The sequence below is a fragment of the Ursus maritimus genome, unplaced genomic scaffold (genome assembly GCF_017311325.1).
Source record: "Ursus maritimus isolate PB19 unplaced genomic scaffold, ASM1731132v1 scaffold_10, whole genome shotgun sequence".
Classification (NCBI taxonomy): Eukaryota; Metazoa; Chordata; class Mammalia; order Carnivora; family Ursidae; genus Ursus; species Ursus maritimus.
This window is the reverse complement of record NW_024423344.1, coordinates 68,708,493-68,728,510: the sequence shown is the minus strand read 5'-3', so window position 1 is coordinate 68,728,510 and position 20,018 is coordinate 68,708,493. Positions and strand designations below refer to the sequence as shown.

The following is a 20,018-nucleotide window of genomic DNA, read 5'->3' as shown; positions in this document are numbered from 1 at the left end:
AGTATCTACAGCATATGTGGATCTACTTCTATTGTCTGTTTTACTTTTTCTCTTGGTTTTTCATTATGCTTTCCTTTCTTTGGTGTGTTTAGTAAATATGTACTAAATGATAGATAATGTGTATACCGTGGTCATATATGTAAAAATTTATCTCCTAGAAGATTATTCATCCAACAAGTATTTCATGAGCACTGACTATGTGCCAGGCAACATGTGTAAGTGATGCAGTAACAAAAAGAATACAATCCCTTCCAGCAAGGAGTTTACAATTACGTGCAGAAAGTACACTACATCTTACTTCAATTACCTCATCTCTGATTTTTCTCTCCCTTGATCACAGAAGCCACATGATTCCTAGTTGTTTGTTGAACATCAAATATTTTTCAATCTCAACACCTTTACACTTGTTATTCTTTCTTCCAAGTATGCTTTGCTCTTCCTCCTGATATCCGCATGACTTGCCCTGTCACCACCCTCCCAGCATTCCCTTCTCCCATTCTCTGTCTTATGTTTCACCATAGCATGTACTAAATATTTTAATATTTGTTTACTGTCTGTCTCCTTCTATAGTATAAGCTCCATGAGGGCAGGAATTTTTTTTATTATTGCTTTTCATTACTATACCCGTGGCACTTCAAACAATGTTGGACAAATAGTATGCACTTAAATATTCACTTAATAGATGAATGAATGAATGATTTCAAATGTGATGGGCAAAGTGTAGGGTACTAAGGGAAAATACAGCAGAGGGCCTAGCCTAATCCAGACAGTCAAGGAATGCCCCTGTGAGGAATGTATGGTTAAGCCAACACCTAAACAACGAGGAGCCAATAAGGAAAGAAGACAGAAACAGAATCAATATGCATGACAGAATTTAGTACAGAAGTTTCAAGAATCTAAAAGATGTCATATATGGTTGGCATACACAGTGTAAAGGGTAAAGTGGCAAACTATCATTTTGAAGAGAAAAACAAAGGCCAGCTATTTAAAGGATTTGATTTAGTAGCCATTCAGGAGTTTTTAAACATAGGCATAGGACTGAATTCGGATTTCTGAAAGGTCACTCAAGCTAGTGTTGAAAGTTGATCAGGGGACGCCTGGGTGGGTCAACTGGTGAAGCCTCTGACTCTTGGTTTTGACTCAGGTCATGATCTCAGGGTTGGGGCATCGAGCCCCACATCCGGCTCTCTGTTCATTGGGGGGCCTGCTTGGGATTCTCTCCCTCTCTGCCCCTCTCCCTGCTCATGCTCTCACCTCTAAAATACATAAATGAATGAATGAATGAATGAATGAATGAGAAAGAAGAAGGAGGAGGAGGAGGAGGAGGAGGAAGGGAGGGAGGGAGGAGGAAGGAAGAAAGACGACGACGACAGAGGAGGAGGAGGAGAAAGTTCACTGGATGGGACCAAGACTGGCTACAAAAAGATCAATCAGAAGGTTGACAAAGTAATCCAGGTTAGATGAGTATAGCTGGAACTTGATGTTAGCATGAGCAAAGAAAGAAGAAAATGGATCAGAAAGATCTTTATGTGAATTCTCTTTAGCCGTATGGATCAAGAATGACTCGAAGGTTCTAGCCAGAGAAACAGTGTGGAAAATACCACCACTTTCTCAGGCAGGAAAGAATCAGGTCGAGAAGCTTACAGTAAGAGTCAGCAAACATTTTCTGAATGGACCAGGTAATAAATATATCAGGTTTGCTGGGTGACAGGATCCGTCACAATTTCTCAACTCAGTCACTAGTGAAAAAAGCAGCCGTCGGCAATCCATAAAGGAAAGAGCATGATCGTGTTCCAATAATACTTTATTTACAAATCAGGCAGGCATGGAGCCATAGTTTGCCAATTGCTAATCAAAGAGAAAATTATGAGCTTAGCTTTTAACTTGTTACTTTCAAGATGCCTCAGGGACAGACCCCACACATGCAGTTTTGAATTTCAAGAGAGATGTAGCACAGATAAATATATATTGATTGGAGATGTGAGCCATAAGAGTAACTAAGGTTGCCCCAGGGCGAGAGTGTACAATAAGAAAACACTTTCTACTCAGAATCCAAAATAAAACCACCATTTACAGAACAAAGATAGGAAGAACAGTCAGCATGGAAACTAAGAATGAGCATTCAAAACAAGCCAAAAAATACAAAAACAAAACTAGAACCGAGCAGTGTGCCAGAAGTAAGTATTTCAAGAAGGAAAAAGTGACCAAGAGACTCAAAGAAGAAATAAAAACCAGGATTACAAATTATATACTGAATTTACTGAGAAGAATAGGTTGCCGGTCGTAGCCACTGCAAGAGAAATTTCCATAAGAATGAGGAAAGAAGCCAGACTATGGTAGATTAACGATTAAGTGAACAGTGTAGAAATGAAAGCAAGTAAGGACAATTCTTCTAAGACCTGTGGCTGTGAAAGCGAAGAGAGACTGAGGTGACAGCTAAGAAGTGACAAAGGGTTACTGGGCTCTAGGAAGAGAACGACCACATTTCTTTCTCACAAAACTGGAAGCACCACGTGGTGAGGGAATGTGGGCATCTTGTTTATCACCACCACATGCTTCCCACTTGGCCCAGGAATTAGCACATTTGTTGACTGAGGATTTTTAATAGCAAGGGTAATGGAAAGGAGCTGAAAGACAAGTTTTAAGATACGGAAGAGAGAAAAGCTAATCAGTAAAGACTGTAGCCCATGATGGCTGTAAGGAGTACATCTGGAACCTAACAGGAAGAACTGGCTTTAGGGGCGCCTGGGTGGCACAGCGGTTAAGCGTCTGCCTTCGGCTCAGGGCGTGATCCTGGCGTTATGGGATCAAGCCCCACATCAGGCTCTTCCGCTATGAGCCTGCTTCTTCCTCTCCCACTCCCCCTGCTTGTGTTCCCTCTCTCACTGGCTGTCTCTATCTCTGTCGAATAAATAAATAAAAAAATCTTTAAAAAAAAAAAAAAAAAAAGGAAGAACTGGCTTTACTGAGAATGGGAACACGTCTTCCTTGTAACAGGAGAGAAGGGGGAAAAAATGGATGAATATGGATTAAGGTAAACATGGGCAAGAAACTGAGGATATTAATAAGGGCCAAGCTTATTAACTGTCCTATAAACATGAAAGTTTCCTGCACATAAAGAATTGCCCAGCCCAAAAAATAACAATATAACACTGAAAAGTTTTTGCAGATTAACTCAAATCATAAAGTTAGTCTACATAGGGACACTCTTCTTCTAAGGAGGAAAAAAATGTAACTTTTCCGGAAAAAACATACATACACACACACACACACACACACACACACACACACACACACACACACTTCAATTTCTGCATTTCTTCCTTAGAAGCCTTCAGCTGCTAACACTGCTTATTTAATGAGGAGTTATGCTTGGGATCTATAATCATTCACAGTTATACCACTTTCCACTAGAAACACACTTATAATTTATGTTTTATGCATATGGACAGAAGCTCAACACAAAGATACACATAGAATATCATAATGTTTCAAACGTTAAATACATACCATCATTAAATGAAATCCAGAGAGCTAAAGAGAACATTTTTAAATCACCAGGTTTTTTCCTATGAAAGTATGAGTCAATACTAATCAAGACTGAATATATCTGAAATGATGTATCCAGTAAGGGTTTATAAAGAACTTACACAACTCATACCAAAATACAAACAATCTGATTAAAAATGGGCAGAGGACCTGAATAGACACTTTTCCAAAAAAGACAAGACAGATGGCCAACAGACACATGAAAAGATGTTCAACATCACTAATTTTCAGGCACATGCAAATCAAAACCACAATGAGATCATCACCTTATGCTTGTCAGAGTGGCTAGAACTGAAAGACAAGAAATAACAGGTGTTGGTGAGGATGTGGAGGAAAAAGAACCCTCATGCATTGTTGGCGGGAATGCAAATTGGGACAGTTAGCCACTGGGGGAAAAATACAGAAGTTCCTTTTTTTTTTTTTTTAAGATTTATTTATTTATTTGAGAGAGAGAGAGCTAGAAAGAGAGCATGAGCAGGAGAAGGGGAAGAGGGAGAGGGAGAAGCAGACTCCCCACCGAGCGCTGAGCCCAACAACATGGCTCAATCCCAGGAACCCAGGATCATGACTTGAGCCGAAGGCACGCGCTTAACCGACTGAGCCACCCAAGTGTGCCGTAAGTTCCTTTAAATATTAAAAATAGAAATACCATATGATACAGTGATTCTATTAGTGGGTATTTACCCAAAGAAAACAAAAACATGAATTCAAATGTATGTACCCCTATGTTTACTGCAGCATTCTTTACAATACCCAAGATATGAAAGCAGCCCAAGTGTTCACCAACAGATGAATGGATAAAGAAGAAGTCACACACACACACACACACACACACACACACACACACACACACACACGGATTATTACTCATCCTTAACAAAGACCGAGATCTTGCCATGTGCAACAACATGGATAGATCTAGAGAGTGTTATATTATACTAAGTGAAATAAGTCAGAGAAAGACAAATACCATATGATTTATATGTGGAATCTGAAAGACAAACAAAAAGCAGAATCTTTGGGCACCTGGGTGGCTCACTTGTTAAGCGTCTGCCTTCGGCTCAGGTCATGATCCCAGGGTCCTGGGATGGAGCCCCACGTCGGGCTCCCTGCTCAGTGGGGAGTCTGCTTCTCCCTCTCCCACACCCTCTGCTTGCATTCCCTCTCTTGCTGTGTCTCTGTCAAATAAATAAAATCTTAAAAAAAAAAAAAAAACCACATCTGCCTTCAGTTCAGGTCATGATCCCAGAGTCCTGAGATCGAGTCCCACATCAGGCTCCCTGCTCAGCTGGGAGCCTGCTTTTCCCTTTCCCTCTGCCTCTCCCTGCTGCTTGTGTGCGCACTCTCTCTCTCGAATAAATAAATAAAATCTTAAAAAAAAAAAAGAATCTCATACCCATGAACACAAAGAACTGATAGTGTCCAAAAGGGAAGGGGGTGGGGGAATGGGTAAGTGATTGAAGGGGATTGGGAAGTACAGGCTTCCATTTATAGAATAAGTCACAGGGGATAAAAGGTCCAGCACCGGGAGTATCGTCAGTGGAACTATAATAGGGTTGTATGGTGACAGATGGTAGCTACCCTTGTGGTAAACATAGCATAATGCACAGAGTTGTGGAATCACTATGTTGTAACCTGAAACTAATTTGACACTATGTGTCAATGACACTTCAATTAAAAAAAAAAAAACTGATCATGAAATACAACGCTTAAGTGGCTTCTTGCTCCTTTTAACTTACACCATTTAAAATAATCCAGGGGCAGCTGGCTGGCTCAGTCGGTAGAGAAGGTTAACTCTTGATCTTAGGGTTGTAAATTCGGGCCCCATGCTGAGCGCAGAGATTACTTAAAAATAAAATCTTTAAAAACATAGAATAATCCAGCATAAACAACACTGATTTATTTTAACCTAAACACGCATATTTCTGCATGTTATCTTGCATTTTATTTTGCATTTATATTATGGCATTTAGCAATAATTGCACTTTATCTTATGCTTTCCACAAAATGTTTGACTTAAGGACATGTATATTACAGTAATATAGTTTCTCACCTTGACTACTCCATCAAAGCCAGGGATTGTGTTAACCTTTGCTTTCTTCGCTAATAATTTGCTTTCAATTTTGTCACCCATGGCTTGAATAGCATGTGTGTCAGGTCCAATGAAAACGACATCTTCTGCTGCCTGTGGAGAAACACAAGTAAAAATCTATAACAAAAACAAATATGGTGCTTGATACAGTCACAACGTTATAAAAAGAAAACCCGTATGTATATTTACTAATTATTTCATACCAAAGACAACTTAAAAGCGAAGCATTTGAGCCAAAACATTAAAATATATAGTGTTGTAGATACTACAAGTGCATCAAAGATAGAGGAAACAAAGTCGGACCAAATAAAAATAACAAATGAAGAATTCCTGCTTGATATTAACAGTATTCCTTGGGAAAGCCACTTCTGTGGTGTTATATATAGTATCCTGCCACCTAACCTAAACAGTAAGTTCACCTTTAAAACACCTTATAAATCTTTGCATTCTTCATCCCCTACAGCACACTGCCTAGTTCAACACAAATGTCCTTTTTTAATAAATACCAACTCTGCATCAGGCTTTGAGCTAAATGTAGGGGACATGGATGAAAACCACAGGATATCTGCTAATTCAAGGGAATGTGATCACTAATACCTCAGGGAAATAGACAAAAGAAAGTACAGAATGTTTACATCCTTGTGACTACACAAAACGAGTCAAAAATACAGTGGGAATTTACCAGGTAGAGTTATAGTTTCCACAAAAACTCTTCTGTATAAATCACATTTAGTTCCCCAGCAACGGATCTACCCCTCTGTGTTTACGGTATTGTAATGAACAAAATGCTAATGAATTTTGCCAATGAACTAATCCTAGAGAGAACCAAATATGACGTAGTTAGTGCCACCACAGGGCACGGTCTAGAGAAGTAAAGGTGAGGATTGCTGAAGTAAAGGATGAGATTACTGGGTAAAGAATGGAGGTTAAATATGAAAAAAGGAAAGCCAGAATGTATGCTAGGCACCATCAGAGTCAGGCCCCGAATTGTTGATTCTCCCATGACTAAAGGTATAAAAAATAAATTGTCTAATTTATGTCTCATAGTCTATCTATTGGCACTGGTGCCTGAAAGGACTCTTTGCTGAAGAATGAAGCTCCCTATATTATCCAGAGTAGTTACTGCAGTGTGTTGCTTGGATTGGTGTCTTGGCCATTATGAACTAAGAGGATTAGAACCACAAGAGCAGAACGGGGAAGGAGAACAGGGAATCAACAAAAGTGATATACAGGAGATAAATAATTGGGGGATGAGATGACGACAAACTTGCCACATGCTAAACTGAGATGTCTATGGGATAGCATACAGGAAGCTGACAGAGAGGTCTAGAGGTTCTAAGATGAGTCCAGGCTGAGATACGGATTTTCAAAGGCATTACAGGAGAAAATTAAAAGTTGTAGATGAAATCACTCTCATAAAATGTACACAAAAGCCAATGCCTTTAAACTCAGGATGTATACTTTCCCTTATGCCCAAAACCAACACAGAAGAAAAGGGAATTTTTAGACTCCGAGACTAATAAAGTCTCCTTTTCTTTGTGTGACGATGGGAATTATAACCACCTTGCAAGTCTGATTGAAGTGTTAAATAAAATAGTAAAACGCCAAGTTGAGTGCCACAGCTGTTAGTTCTTATCGCTTAACCAAAAGTCCTGATAAAAAGAGAACACTAGAAAAGTAAGGCAGTTGGGTCCACAGAACCTCAAAATACAATATAGGAACCCAAATACCTACAATTACCAGTTACAAATGGCAGAATGCAAAGTAAGAAATCTCTTCAGCCAAAACAGAGGCTCATAAAATATTTCCCCATCAAATGTTTGTATTTAGTTTTAATAGTAGAACCTTATTTTCTTAATTAAAAAAAAAAAAAATCTTTTGTGAAACTCCCAAAACGTAAACACCTGAGAAGGGAAGCTGCTCTGTAAGGCGGCAAAGTGGTCGTAGGCTTACAGCTCCACATACCCCACATCTCTCCAGCTCGATAAACTAGTCATTTTGGACCACAGCAGTTATCACATTCATTTCTCTTCATCCCAAACCTGCAACCCACTAAATGCCAAGACAAGTCGAGAGGAAACAGTCATGTTTCCACTATCAATTGTCTTTCCATATTCTCATTTTACTTGCCAAGATGGAGCAATTTTTATTATAAATGCAGTTTTAAATACCACTATGTTAGACAGACGTAATCAAGTAATCAGAACACCCATGCAAACTGTTGAAGAAATAACATAAATGAGAACATCCAAAATACATTATGGTTTTACAGTAAAACTTCTGATTAACAGAAGGCCAACAACTAGGAACCTCTGAATAGTTAACTAGGAACCTCTGAATAGTTAACTAGATTTTTCTAATGCATTCTGATTTGAGACAAATTACTCACCCCAAAATGCAAAATTACCAAGCAAAAAGCTCATATCAAGTATTTAATGACTATTCTTTTGTCCCATCCAACAGAAAAGAAAAACAGCCCGTTGTAAGCTGGGTAACTACTCAGACGGATGTTTTAATGAACTAATTTCCTCTTTCTTTAGATGTTTTGGTAGTACTCCCTGGGTTAGCCCTTAAATGTCATTAAAGCAAAATGAGAACGCAGTGTCCTAGTTCCTAACTCCCATAATTCTCTGACCAAAGAGCAAGGATGAGATCAGGGTAAGACAGTATGGCAACTGCAAAGTGATGGAGCATGCTTTAAAAGTTCCGAGATTTTGACCAGTCATCTGTGTGATTCAGAAGTTAAGGCCAGAATTTATCACTAGTACCCTTTTGCTAATCTTTTGTTCACCCTGGATCTTTTGTCATCCATCCAATTCTCCATCTCCCTTAATCACCAGTAAGTCTTTTTGACATTCCATAGCAATAAAATGTACTTCTAAATATATGCTTTTTAAGGTCCCTGTAAACTTACCATGAATGATAAATATAATACCTGAAGGCAGTTAATGTCTTACGGTCATGGGCATTTTGGGGGCCTGCGTAGCTCAGTCAGTTGAGCATCTAACTCTTGATTCTAGTTCCAGTGGTGACCTCAGGTTCATGAGGTCGTGCCCCACATCAGGCTCTACACTCAGCAGGGAGTCTGCTTGAGATTCTCTCTCTCCTTCTCCCTCCACCCTTCCCTCCACCCCCGCTCATGTGTGCTCTCACTCTAAATAAATCTTTAAAAATGTATATATACATATATTTTTTTAAACAGCATTGGAAAACACTTTAATAGTAAGACATAGGAAAGAAATTACAAAAAGCCAAAATCACTACTCTAGGATTCCTTTCATTTTCTAAATTCTGTGATTTTATGGTTCTGGTCAAATTTTGACAGAGGAATGAAAAAAAGCGTTCATTCTGGGTTTTTTGTTGTTGTTGTTGTTTTTAAGATTTTATTTATTTATTTGACAGAGACAGCCAGCGAGAAAGGGAACACAAGCAGGGGGAATGGGAGAGGAAGAAGCAGGCTCCTAGCAGAGGAGCCTGATGTGGGCCTCGATCCCAGAACACTGGGATCACGCCCTGAGCCAAAAGCAGATGCTTAACGACTGCGCCACCCAGGCACCCCAAAAGTGTTCATTTTGAACAGCACGTTAGGGGAATAATGAGATTTAACTTTCAACAGGCTTTATGTTGTGAATGAAGGACAGAAATAATCATCATTTATAAAAAATGTATGATACATAATTTGTTCTCAGAAATATAAGTTAAGGGGCGCCTGGGTGGCACAGCGGTTAAGCGTCTGCCTTCGGCTCAGGGCGTGATCCTGGCGTTATGGGATCAAGCCCCACACCAGGCTCTTCTGCTGTGAGCCTGCTTCTTCCTCTCCCACTCCCCCTGCTTATGTTCCCTCTCTCGCTGGCTGTCTCTATCTCTGTCGAATAAATAAAATCTTTAAAAAAAAAAAAAAAAGAAATATAAGTTAATAAACTGCTACACCATGAATTCAGATTTCTTTTAAATGTATACACATTAGGCTCACCAAGATACTATTTGGATAACTGTAAAGCCATGGTCAGACAAGAGACATAGCCATGAAAAAATTGCTGAACTGCCCAAAGGACTCAGATTCTAAATTTTAATGTATTCCTTGCTAAAAGGAAAAAGAGTTTCTGGTAGAAAAGGTCAGTTCAGGGTTGGTATGGGGAACACACGAGTTAAAAAAGTGAGCCAGTGAGAAAGCTTTCAAAAATTAATAAGACTATGTCAAAAGCATACAGTAGTAGATAGAAAGGATACCGCCTGAATATGGTGACAACAGTATGAACATCAAAAAGAGTAATAGGGAGATTACAAGGTTAATTCATTTTTCAAGACTTCAGAAAAAACCTTTTCCTGCTATCTCTATTCAAGTACTTAAACTTCTTAGACATGTATCACTCATTTCAAAAAAGTATACAGCTCTTTAAAAAGCAATATAGAGGAAAACTAACTTCACAGAGAAAACTAAGCAAAATAAAATGATCAAGATAAAATCCCATACAATGTTTTTACATGGAAAAAAAATAAATACTAGAATGGCATCCATGAAGGGAAAAAAAAAAAACCACAGGAGAAAAACATGTCAACATGTAACATATCAAAACTGTTACCTACTGTTTCAAAACAAGCTGAAAAACATTTTCTAAAGTTATAAAAAACACGCAATAACATAAATCAGAATTAGAAACGTTCAGAAATGAGGTGACAGGCCTCAAAATAAAATCAGAAATTATAAAGAAATATCATTCTAGGGGCGCCTGGGTGGCACAGCGGTTAAGCGTCTGCCTTCGGCTCAGGGCGTGATCCCGGCGTTATGGGATCGAGCCCCACATCAGGCTCCTCCGCTATGAGCCTGCTTCTTCCTCTCCCACTCCCCCTGCTTGTGTTCCCTCTCTCGCTGGCTGTCTCTCTCTCTGTGAAATAAATAAATACAATCTTTAAAAAAAAAAAAAAAGAAAGAAAGAAATATCATTCTAGAAATGTGGACTAATCCAGAAGGAACTCAAGAGTGAATAAAGAAAACAAATAATGCCTTACAGAAAATAGAAAGTGAAAGGAAGAAACTTTTCTGAATTTAAATACCAAAGAAATGAAATTATTTTTAAAGGATACAAGAGAAAATGACAAAACTGAAGAGAGAGAACATCCAACATATGGATAAGAGGAGTCTTTCAAGAAAACTAAGCAAAGAATACCAAAAACTGTATTTCAAGAAAACAGTTTCAAAACTGGAAATAGATAGCAAAAAGACATATTACACCAAAACTGAGAAATTCCATCCAGAATGACCATGATACATGATACATTCTAGCAATACTGCTTAAAAGACAAAGAAAAAATACAAAAAAAAAAAAAAAAAAGTGACTTATACAAATGAGAAGTTTAAATTATCACCAGACTCGGACAAGAGTAATCCATGCCAAAAGAAAATGGAGTAACATAGTCAAGAAATAAGTATGAGCCAAGGATTTTAAACTCAACAAAACTGATGTCCAAGAAAAAAGTGCCAAGAAAATGTAACAATGAACAAGAAAACTCAGGACCTCTTTCTGAGGAACTGAATAAACCTGTAGCTTGCAAACTACAGGCTGTGAGCCTAATCTGGCCGGCTACCTGCTTCTGTACAGTCCACAATCTAAACAGATTTTGGCAGGAGAACCTGGCTGGCTTAGTTGGTGGAGCACGCAATTCTTGATCACAGGGTTGGGAGTTTGAGCCCCACATTGGGTGTAGATTGCATATATATATACATATATATATATATATATATATATGTATATATATATATGGATTTTGGGGGGAAACAAAGTTTTGGGGGAAAAAACTTAACACTATACCCTGGAGCACCTGGGTGGCTCAACTGGTTAAGTGTCCAACTCTTGGTTTCAGCTCAGGTCATGATCTCAGGGGTGTGAGACTGAGCCCCGCATCAGGCTCCACGCCCAGCACAGAATCTGCTTGGGATCCTCCCTCTCCTCTCCCTCTGCCCCTGCTCATTCTTGCTCTCTCTCTCAAAAATAAATAAAATCTAAAAATGCATTAAAAAAAAAGGAATACTGTATCCTGACATGTGAAAATCACATGAAACTGAAAGAGTTTTACTAGAAAGCAGCCATGCTTATTAGTTTACATGTTGTATGGCTGCTTTCTCACTACCACAGTAAGACTGAGTAATTGCAACAGACTCTTGTGAAGCAAAAAATATCTGCTATCTGGCCCTTTACAAAAACGTTTGCCCACTGCTTTCTAGAGAATGAGCTTCAGAAAAACAAAATGACTAAAAAGAGGTCAACATAAAGGGCCTGTGGTTACTTGCAGGACTAAAACCAAATGAAAGCTAAGGAGAGAGTATACTTTATACCAGCTATATTTTTTTTTCTTAATTTTCTCTTTTTTAGAGAGAGGAGATGGGCAAAAGGAGAGGGAGACAGAGAATCTTAAGCAGGCTCCACGCCCAGTGCAGAGCCCAACACATGGCTCAATCTCACGACCCTGAGATCATGACCAGAGTCAAAATGTCCTATTTTGGCTATGTCCTATGCTTAACCAACTGAGCCACCCAGGCGCCCCATACTAGCTGTATTTTCTTACAATACAGATATAGCACAACTATTTTTAAAGTGGGGGAAGGGCGCCTGGGTGGCACAGCGGCTAAGCGTCTGCCTTTGGCTCAGGGCGTGATCCCGGCGTTCTGGGATCGAGCCCCACATCAGGCTCCTCCGCTATGAGCCTGCTTCTTCCTCTCCCACTCCCCCTGCTTGTGTTCCCTCTCTCGCTGGCTGTCTCTGTTTCTGTCGAATAAATAAATAAATCTTTTTTAAAAAAATAAATAAATAAATAAAGTGGGGGAAGAACAGCAAGATGACGTATAAAACTTCTTTAACATTTTCAATAACAACATTGGTATTGATATTGTCATCCTCAGATTGCTATGTGTGTTGGGGTGGGTGGGTGGGTGTGTGTGTGTGTACTACTGACTAGACAAGAATTATGAAGTATTCTAATTTTATCATCTCCCCTGTCCCGGAGAGTCACAATTCTAAATATGAAAACGAAGATACAGGGGTAACAAAGAAGAGGTTATCTTGAATTTTAATTGAAAGTATCACTACAAACACAGGACGTATTTTTAAACTCACATAAAGTACAGACTATATTTAATTATATTTTTATTACAAGTTATATATATAAGAAAAACATTGTGTATCTGTAATATACTATGTGTATTATGCAATATCTATATTATATATATTATATACACCCTATTTGTGCTTGGGGATAGCATTACATCTAAATACATATATTAAATATATTAGCATGTTATATATTCTACTAACAGAACATAGTACATATATCATATGTAATAAACATATGTTTTAAAAAACCTATTAATACACATATCTTCCTAGCCCTATAAACTAAAAGGCCTAGAAGCAAGGACCATCAGTAGCAATGACCATGCCTGACACCCTGACTATGGTCTCTAACACCATTTTTTAAAAAACCAATGACAGCTGATTAAAGGCCTGGAGCAGGAAATGTAAAATGTGAGCCTAGAATGTCTTGTCAGACCAGAGAACAAGGAAGCTGTAAAAGATTATGAGGTCAAGTCAAAAAGCCCATGAGCCAACTTGGGCCCAATGGCCTAAGAGAAACAACTTAGGCTTCACTAATAATTCCAACTGATTTAATCATACAAAATAGGTTCCAATCTATGATGACTTCATAATGACACTTTTTTAAAGAACTGGGTCAACTTTGAAGGATAAGGAAACATTCATTACCCCAAAAACTAGTAAATAAAGGTAAAGAATTATGTACTTATCTTGCTTTCTACCACTAGGTACCAAACAATAAATGGGGCAAAGGGTCTCTTTATAAATATATTCCTTTTTACTTATTTGAGTTAGAGAGTATGAGTGGGGGCCGGCAGGGGGAGGGGGAGGACAGAAAGAGAGGGTGAGACAGAATCTTAAGCTGGTTCCATGCTGGGCCTGGGCAGGGCTCAATCTCACAACCCAGAGGTCATGACCTGAGCCAATGCTTAACCAACTGAGCCACCTAGGTACTCCTAACTATATTGCAATTAATTAATGAAAAAGATGTCAGAGTTAAAATATCACCATTCTACAACCCAGTGAAATACTAGATATAGACAATAAGCATCAAAGGCTGCTGAGATTACAAGTGACAACAAGACACTATGTGCCTCCTACAGTCCTGGCCAACGGCATCCAAACCTGAATCTGATCCCATCTCTGAATCCAGGTGTAGGAATCCAATTTGCAGAAAATGCCAATATTGGAGGAAAACCCTGACCTGTACCATGAGCACGTAATCAACTAAGTCAAGATAGCCAGAAATCCTACAAGTCAATAACCCAAGGTTCTTCAACAAAAAGTTGTAAGGAAAAGAAAGTTCTGAAAAGAATTAAAGATTCTCAAAGAGAAGTTTAAAGGCATCAAAGTTGAAAATAAACGGACCAGACAAACCATAGTGTCTAGCGATGCACATCTGGACAATAAAACTATTTTAAAACGCAAGAAAAGGATTACTATAAAAGTCAAGTAGTGGGTATGAACAGGGAGAGATTGGGCAACAGGACTGAGACAGGCCACATGGACAAGATTCAGGGCAAACATCTAATATCTAGACCTATGCAGTGACTACAAGATTATTTACCTTAAGTAAGCCACACATTTGTTTTGCGTAGCTTCTCTCCTTTATTTTACAATGAAAATTTCAAAAATTATTTCAGAATGGCCACACCAGCTTCTAGAGTGAAACTAGCAGCTGGAACAGGAGCAGACAGGGACAAGGTGCGGAAGAGCACTCCCACCACTGCCATTCAATGTTCTACTGCAGGCCCTGAGCAGGACAGCGTGGGATTAGAGAAGACTGGAATCCGAATCCTAATTCTTTTTCCTCCAAGTGGACTGTGAGGTATCAATCAAGAGAGGTGCAGAACAGCCCTAGAGGAGGGTGCCATCGGCCTCCAACCCCCTACATTTACAGGAATCCTTTTCTTTGAAGTGCCAGTCAGCTCACTGGAATTTAGAACCCAATTTGTGTGACTCATTGGGATAAGAACATTAAGGCATTTGACTGTCATGGGGGTGGGTGGCAGAGGGGAGACAAAGGTTTCATTTTAAAATTCTAAATATAAACTTATAAACCAACACAGTTTATTAATTTGTTTGGGATGTTAATTGCAAGATCAAATGAAATCTAATGATGTACTTACAAACCGTATTTACCTTATGGTGCACTGTGTATGCTGTGACTTAGTTTAGCCAAAAGAATCTGTGTCTTTCTCTTTCAGTAGTATTACCAGTATCTGGATTTCATTCGGTCTAGTGTATATTTTGTATTAAGTGTCCACTTGGCACAATGCACTCAAGCAATATTATTACTTCCAGATGATAGCCACGTACAATATTTATTTAGGGAAATGGAGTAGCGGTAACTGTCCCCACTGTAACAATTGGCAGAAGTCAGGTTTTCTAGTTGAGGAATATAGTTACATATAAAACCCTGTTTTTCATTCACAGGAAGTGAGCATTACAGCAACAGAATACTTTCTACTTCTAATATTTGACAGTGGAAAGATGTCCATTTCCACTTTTCAACTATTACTAAGTCAGAAAATTGTTACATTTCTTTTATTAAATGTTTTGAGTTTCTGATGAAGGTACTTGGAGTAAACAAAATGTTTTGGGTACTTTTTAATTTAATAAAAGCCACTGAAATAAACTATAAATCTCTGAATATCTTTGTATTTTGGGAGTAAACTTTTCAAGCTCATAGGAAAGATATGCTATTTTTTTTTAAATTCTCGTTACTATATTCTATATTAACTTTGGAAATGTTCTTTCCATTTCAGAAGATTTAGAGTTTATCAGTGTTTGCCATCTCTTTTGTGCATATCTGATTTCTTCTTTTTATTTCCGTGTAATCAGCACTGATCTCTATTTCCAGAGTCTAAATGATTGTAAAGAAGAAAGACGCTGGGCACTTAAGCTTCACTGATCACACTCTTAGTGCAGACCAGGATACTAAAAAGAGATGAGTTCACATAAACCTGAGAGGGCTGTTAACCTTTTTTTTTTTTTCCTTCGGGGGAAATGTAGATGCAATAACATTTCCAGCTGAAAGACTCATTCTAAGTTCCTAATGTTTAAGAATGCAAATGAAGTATTCTGTCTTTTCTATGCCTGGAGGTGTTCTGTGAGAAAACAGAAAGAGGTTTCTAGGATTAGTTTCACAGATTTCCTTTATCATGTAAAATTTCAGACTGGTTGCAATGGCAAGAATCAAAGAAAAGCAATAGAGAAGACACCCAGGGAAAATGAATTCAATAATTTCCTTGGCAATCACATTGAGAAAATTTAGGTTAACTAAAAAAGTCAGATGGTGGGATGAATCTTAGTCTCCATTCTTTAAAGAAATTCTAGTTTTAATATTTAGAACATTGAAAAAAGAATACGTTGACAAAATACTGATGATCCATTTAATGACACTAAATTTTCTCAGATGAAGTTGTTAAATTTATCACTCAGCTACCTGGCATTTTCAAGAAGTCAATTTATATTATAATAGTAATACTGCTTTCTTTAAAAATGCAGATACAAATTTTAATGTTTTTCTTTTAGAATGCATACTTTAAAGGACAAAGTAAGAAGCTTCACATTTAAATTTGTATTTATTGCTAAGCTTCTCCTTATGTAAACTGGCCATAGAAATTAGTTATGAAGTTGTCATTTCCTTCTTTTGCACTTCACATAAAATATTTTACATCCCTACGGTCTAGATATTAAAAATGAGTTGCTTTCATTTCTCCCCAATCCAATTAAAGTTTCATGAATACTAAAATTAATCGGATTGGAAACAAATACTTTTCCAGTTCAATTTTAGAACATACTATATAGTAACTATGAAATTAGATAAGCAATTTTACAGTGTAAGTAAAAAAAAAAAATTAAGATTTAATAATACTTCAATTAGCATGAGGGGATGTTAATGTAGATGCCTCATGACTCAGCTTCCTGTTCATTCCTCACAGTCCATTAATATTTACTGCCAGTAGTCAGGAGGAATAGTTAGGTGGTAAACTGGCAAAAGGCTGGAGAGCTTTTTAGTCCAAATATTAGATATTAAATTAAATTAAAAATTTTTAAATTGGTCTGGGACATGATCTGAATTATGTACTTTTTCTATTTCCTTTGAAAATATGTATGTATTTCTTTTAGAGTTTACTGCAAGTAGAAGTCCTCCCATACTCCTTGCTTAATTTACTGCTTTCTGGAACACATCAAGTTTTCGATACCACCCCTGGATGGAAATAGGAGTCATATGGTTTGAATAAAGCATGCTCTACCTACAGTTGGGATATTCTTTTTTGTTGGCACATTTAATTGCCATGCTCTAGGACAGCCGACATTATAAAGCTTATTTCAAATACTGAATGGAATGCTAAAAAAGCAGAGATCATGATTTCCAATTAATTGACGGGAACAACTGAGTAATTCCTCACACTCCTCAGCACAGTCTAACCCACCAGCCTGCTACTTTCACCCTTCAGTTTGGTCATTAACAAGGATGCAATGAAGTGAAAGTGATAATAAGATGTAGTGGAATGACCCAAATAGAGGTTAATTTATCTCTAGGTGGGAAACTTTAAGTTTAAAGAGAGTAAAAGAAAAAGGAATTCAATAACACTAATAATTTTTTTAAATTTACTTATTTAACACTGTCTACAGGGCATTGTATTATGGCTTACTTTATCCTAAAAAGTAAGTACTTTATCCACTTTACAGACCAGTCCTCAGCTTCTAGTTTGTTTACAAAGTTAGAAAGTCTTCACTTTATTCTAGAATTCCACAGTAGTAGCCTTAAAAAAAAAAAAAAAGGCCAAGAACCCAGCAGGACATAAATAATCCTCTCTACTGAACATGTCAGTAAAATTAGGATTCAAGGGATGAAATCAATTGCCCACTGTCACAAACAGGTGAACTGACAGAAACAAGACTAAGGCCTTGCTACTTTCTCATGTCGTCTCCCACACTAGTGAACAGGTTCAGGTGGTGAGTGCTTCTTCAACAAGTCAGAGACCACGCACTGACTACTGAACACCACTCATACGTCCTGTGCCCAGCACCGTCCTAGGCATGACTATTACCCCAGCATCCACCTGATCAGTGCTCCTTTCTACTCTCAAAAGCATGCTGGTTAGACAGACCTGGTTTCTGCCCACAAGGAGTTGATAGTCTGGTAGAACAATACATACCAAACAACAGAAATAATACATGGTAGAGAGTAGTAAATGCACACACAGAAATAATAATAATAATAATAATAATAATAATAATAATAATAATAAAGGCACTACTATGAACAGAGTCCAATGTGGGAATCAAAGAAGGCTTCACAAAAAGGGAAGCATTTGAGGGAAAAACAAAACTAGGATTTTGGAAAAGTAGCATGGGAAAGCAAACTTAAGTACAAGGAAAACACCTCTCACTGGACTGTAAAGGGTTGAATGGTCATCAGAGAATGATGAGGAGGTTACATGCAACCAGTGCTCCTCCAGAAGGGTCTCCTCTTTCTCTTAAGTCCAACAACAACCAGATCTCAATTACAGACTTCTCTGGTATCCAACTCAACAGCTAGTCATGCATTCATTCTACAAACACTTGCCAACTACCCAATGGGTCAGGCACTGTTCTAAATCTAGGGATAAAATGACAGACAAGACAGAGATGTATCACTGCCCTCATAGTTGACATACCAGCTAGGAAGATGTGATATAGCAAGCAATTAAAATCACAATCCAGTATGAGTACTGTGATTGAGTCTAGGATATTCTGGGAAACTAATAATGGTACTTGGAAAAACGTAAACATGGGTACAAACTTTGTGAGCTAACTTAATTAAGTTGCAATATTTCAATAATTCCCTGCCCTTTGCTTCAGAAAATTTCTCCCTTCAGTTATATTAGATAGGCTATAATTTTAATATGCTCAGACCACCTGATATTTCTGTCTTTCTCAGAGTGTCCAACCAGAGCCTTCCTAACTTCTGATAAATGAGACTGGAGCATGCAATCTTCTCCCTTCATTCAAGTCAAGCTGGTAACTGATGAGGGAGAAAACGGGAATCAGATATAATAGGCTAAGCTTCATTTTACGTCAACATCCAGTAAGCATAAACATAAATCCCAGCAAAATGATATTCTTAAAATGGTTTACCAGCAGTGTGACTCCCTTCAAACGTATGTGACCACCAGCGACATAGCCTTTTGAAGTTCTGAAGTTACAACGGATACCACCTATACACCCTTCACCTCCCGTGCCACTTGAATCATACAAAACAATTGTCAGGCAGGGTTTTTAATTATTTTCTTGAAAGAAAGGCAGTAATTAGAAGCAACAGAGTGTAACAGTTAAGTGCAGGGACTGTGCAGCCTGCCTGAACTCCAATTCTACCATGAACTACCTAGTCGGCCTTTGACAAGTTACTTAACCACTCTGTGCCTATTTCTGAACCTGTGAGGGTTCAATGAATTGATATATATATATATAAAGCACAAAGGACAGAGGGGACCCATAGGAAGCTGCTATGTAAGTGTGAAAGACTTCAGAAGTCCGTTACACAACTGTTCGCTGGTGAGCACTCCCCACCTGTCTTCCTGGGTGCACAGGTTTAACACGTTCCAGGAGCCTTGTTCCAGAGACAGCCCTACTGCTCCTAGCCCCTTAACCCCAAGTAACTCAGACTCTTCCTGAAGAGGCTAAACCTACCTTTCCCCCACACCTTTCATCTCTTCCTTTCCATAGGCTCCTTCCCCTCAGGCAAAAACCCTGCTTGTTAGGATAGTTGCTTGCCCTTCCAACACAGGACTAAAACAAAGGTGAGCTTTCTTCCAAAAAGGAGCAAGACACTGTCCTCCAGGAGGAAAAGGTCTCACACAGACAAAGTTTCTTTGAAATGACTACCATGATACAGTCTTGTGAATGGCCCACTTGAGGAACGAATGCAGCCTTCCTGCCAACGGTGAGCCACCAGAGAGTTCTGAAGTGCTTCAGAAGATCAGCGTGGCAGCGGCCCTGAGATGGCTCCAAGGAGGAAAGACTGAGGTGAAGGGATCAGTGGCCCAGGTGAAAAGGAGGAAGTGAGGAGATACTGGAGCAGCAGTGGGGTCTAGTGGGGGAAAGAGGATAAGAGAAGCTGCAGTGATACAAACAGAAAACCTGACAATGGATTTAGGGAGACTGAATAAATGAGGAAGTGTAAGGGAGGGGAGTAGTCAAAGAAAACTATAAGGCTTTTCAGACCAGAAAACTCCACTGAAATACGGAACCAAAACACAGGTTTGGTTACAAGGACAGTAAGATTCATTCTGCCT

The 20,018-nt window shown here is 38.5% G+C and overlaps 1 protein-coding gene across 4 annotated transcripts in view; it reads right to left on the bottom strand.

The window, feature by feature from the left end:
- The window catches only part of PCCA (propionyl-CoA carboxylase subunit alpha), a 389,990-nt gene that overhangs the window by 277,950 nt on the left and 92,022 nt on the right, over window positions 1-20,018 (bottom strand). For all 4 annotated transcript variants that reach the window (XM_040624198.1, XM_040624204.1, XM_040624209.1 and 1 more), the window contains one exon: window positions 5,603-5,734. In XM_040624198.1, coding sequence (XP_040480132.1) covers window positions 5,603-5,734 — 132 coding nt within the window. The remainder of the gene's footprint in view (window positions 1-5,602; window positions 5,735-20,018) is intronic.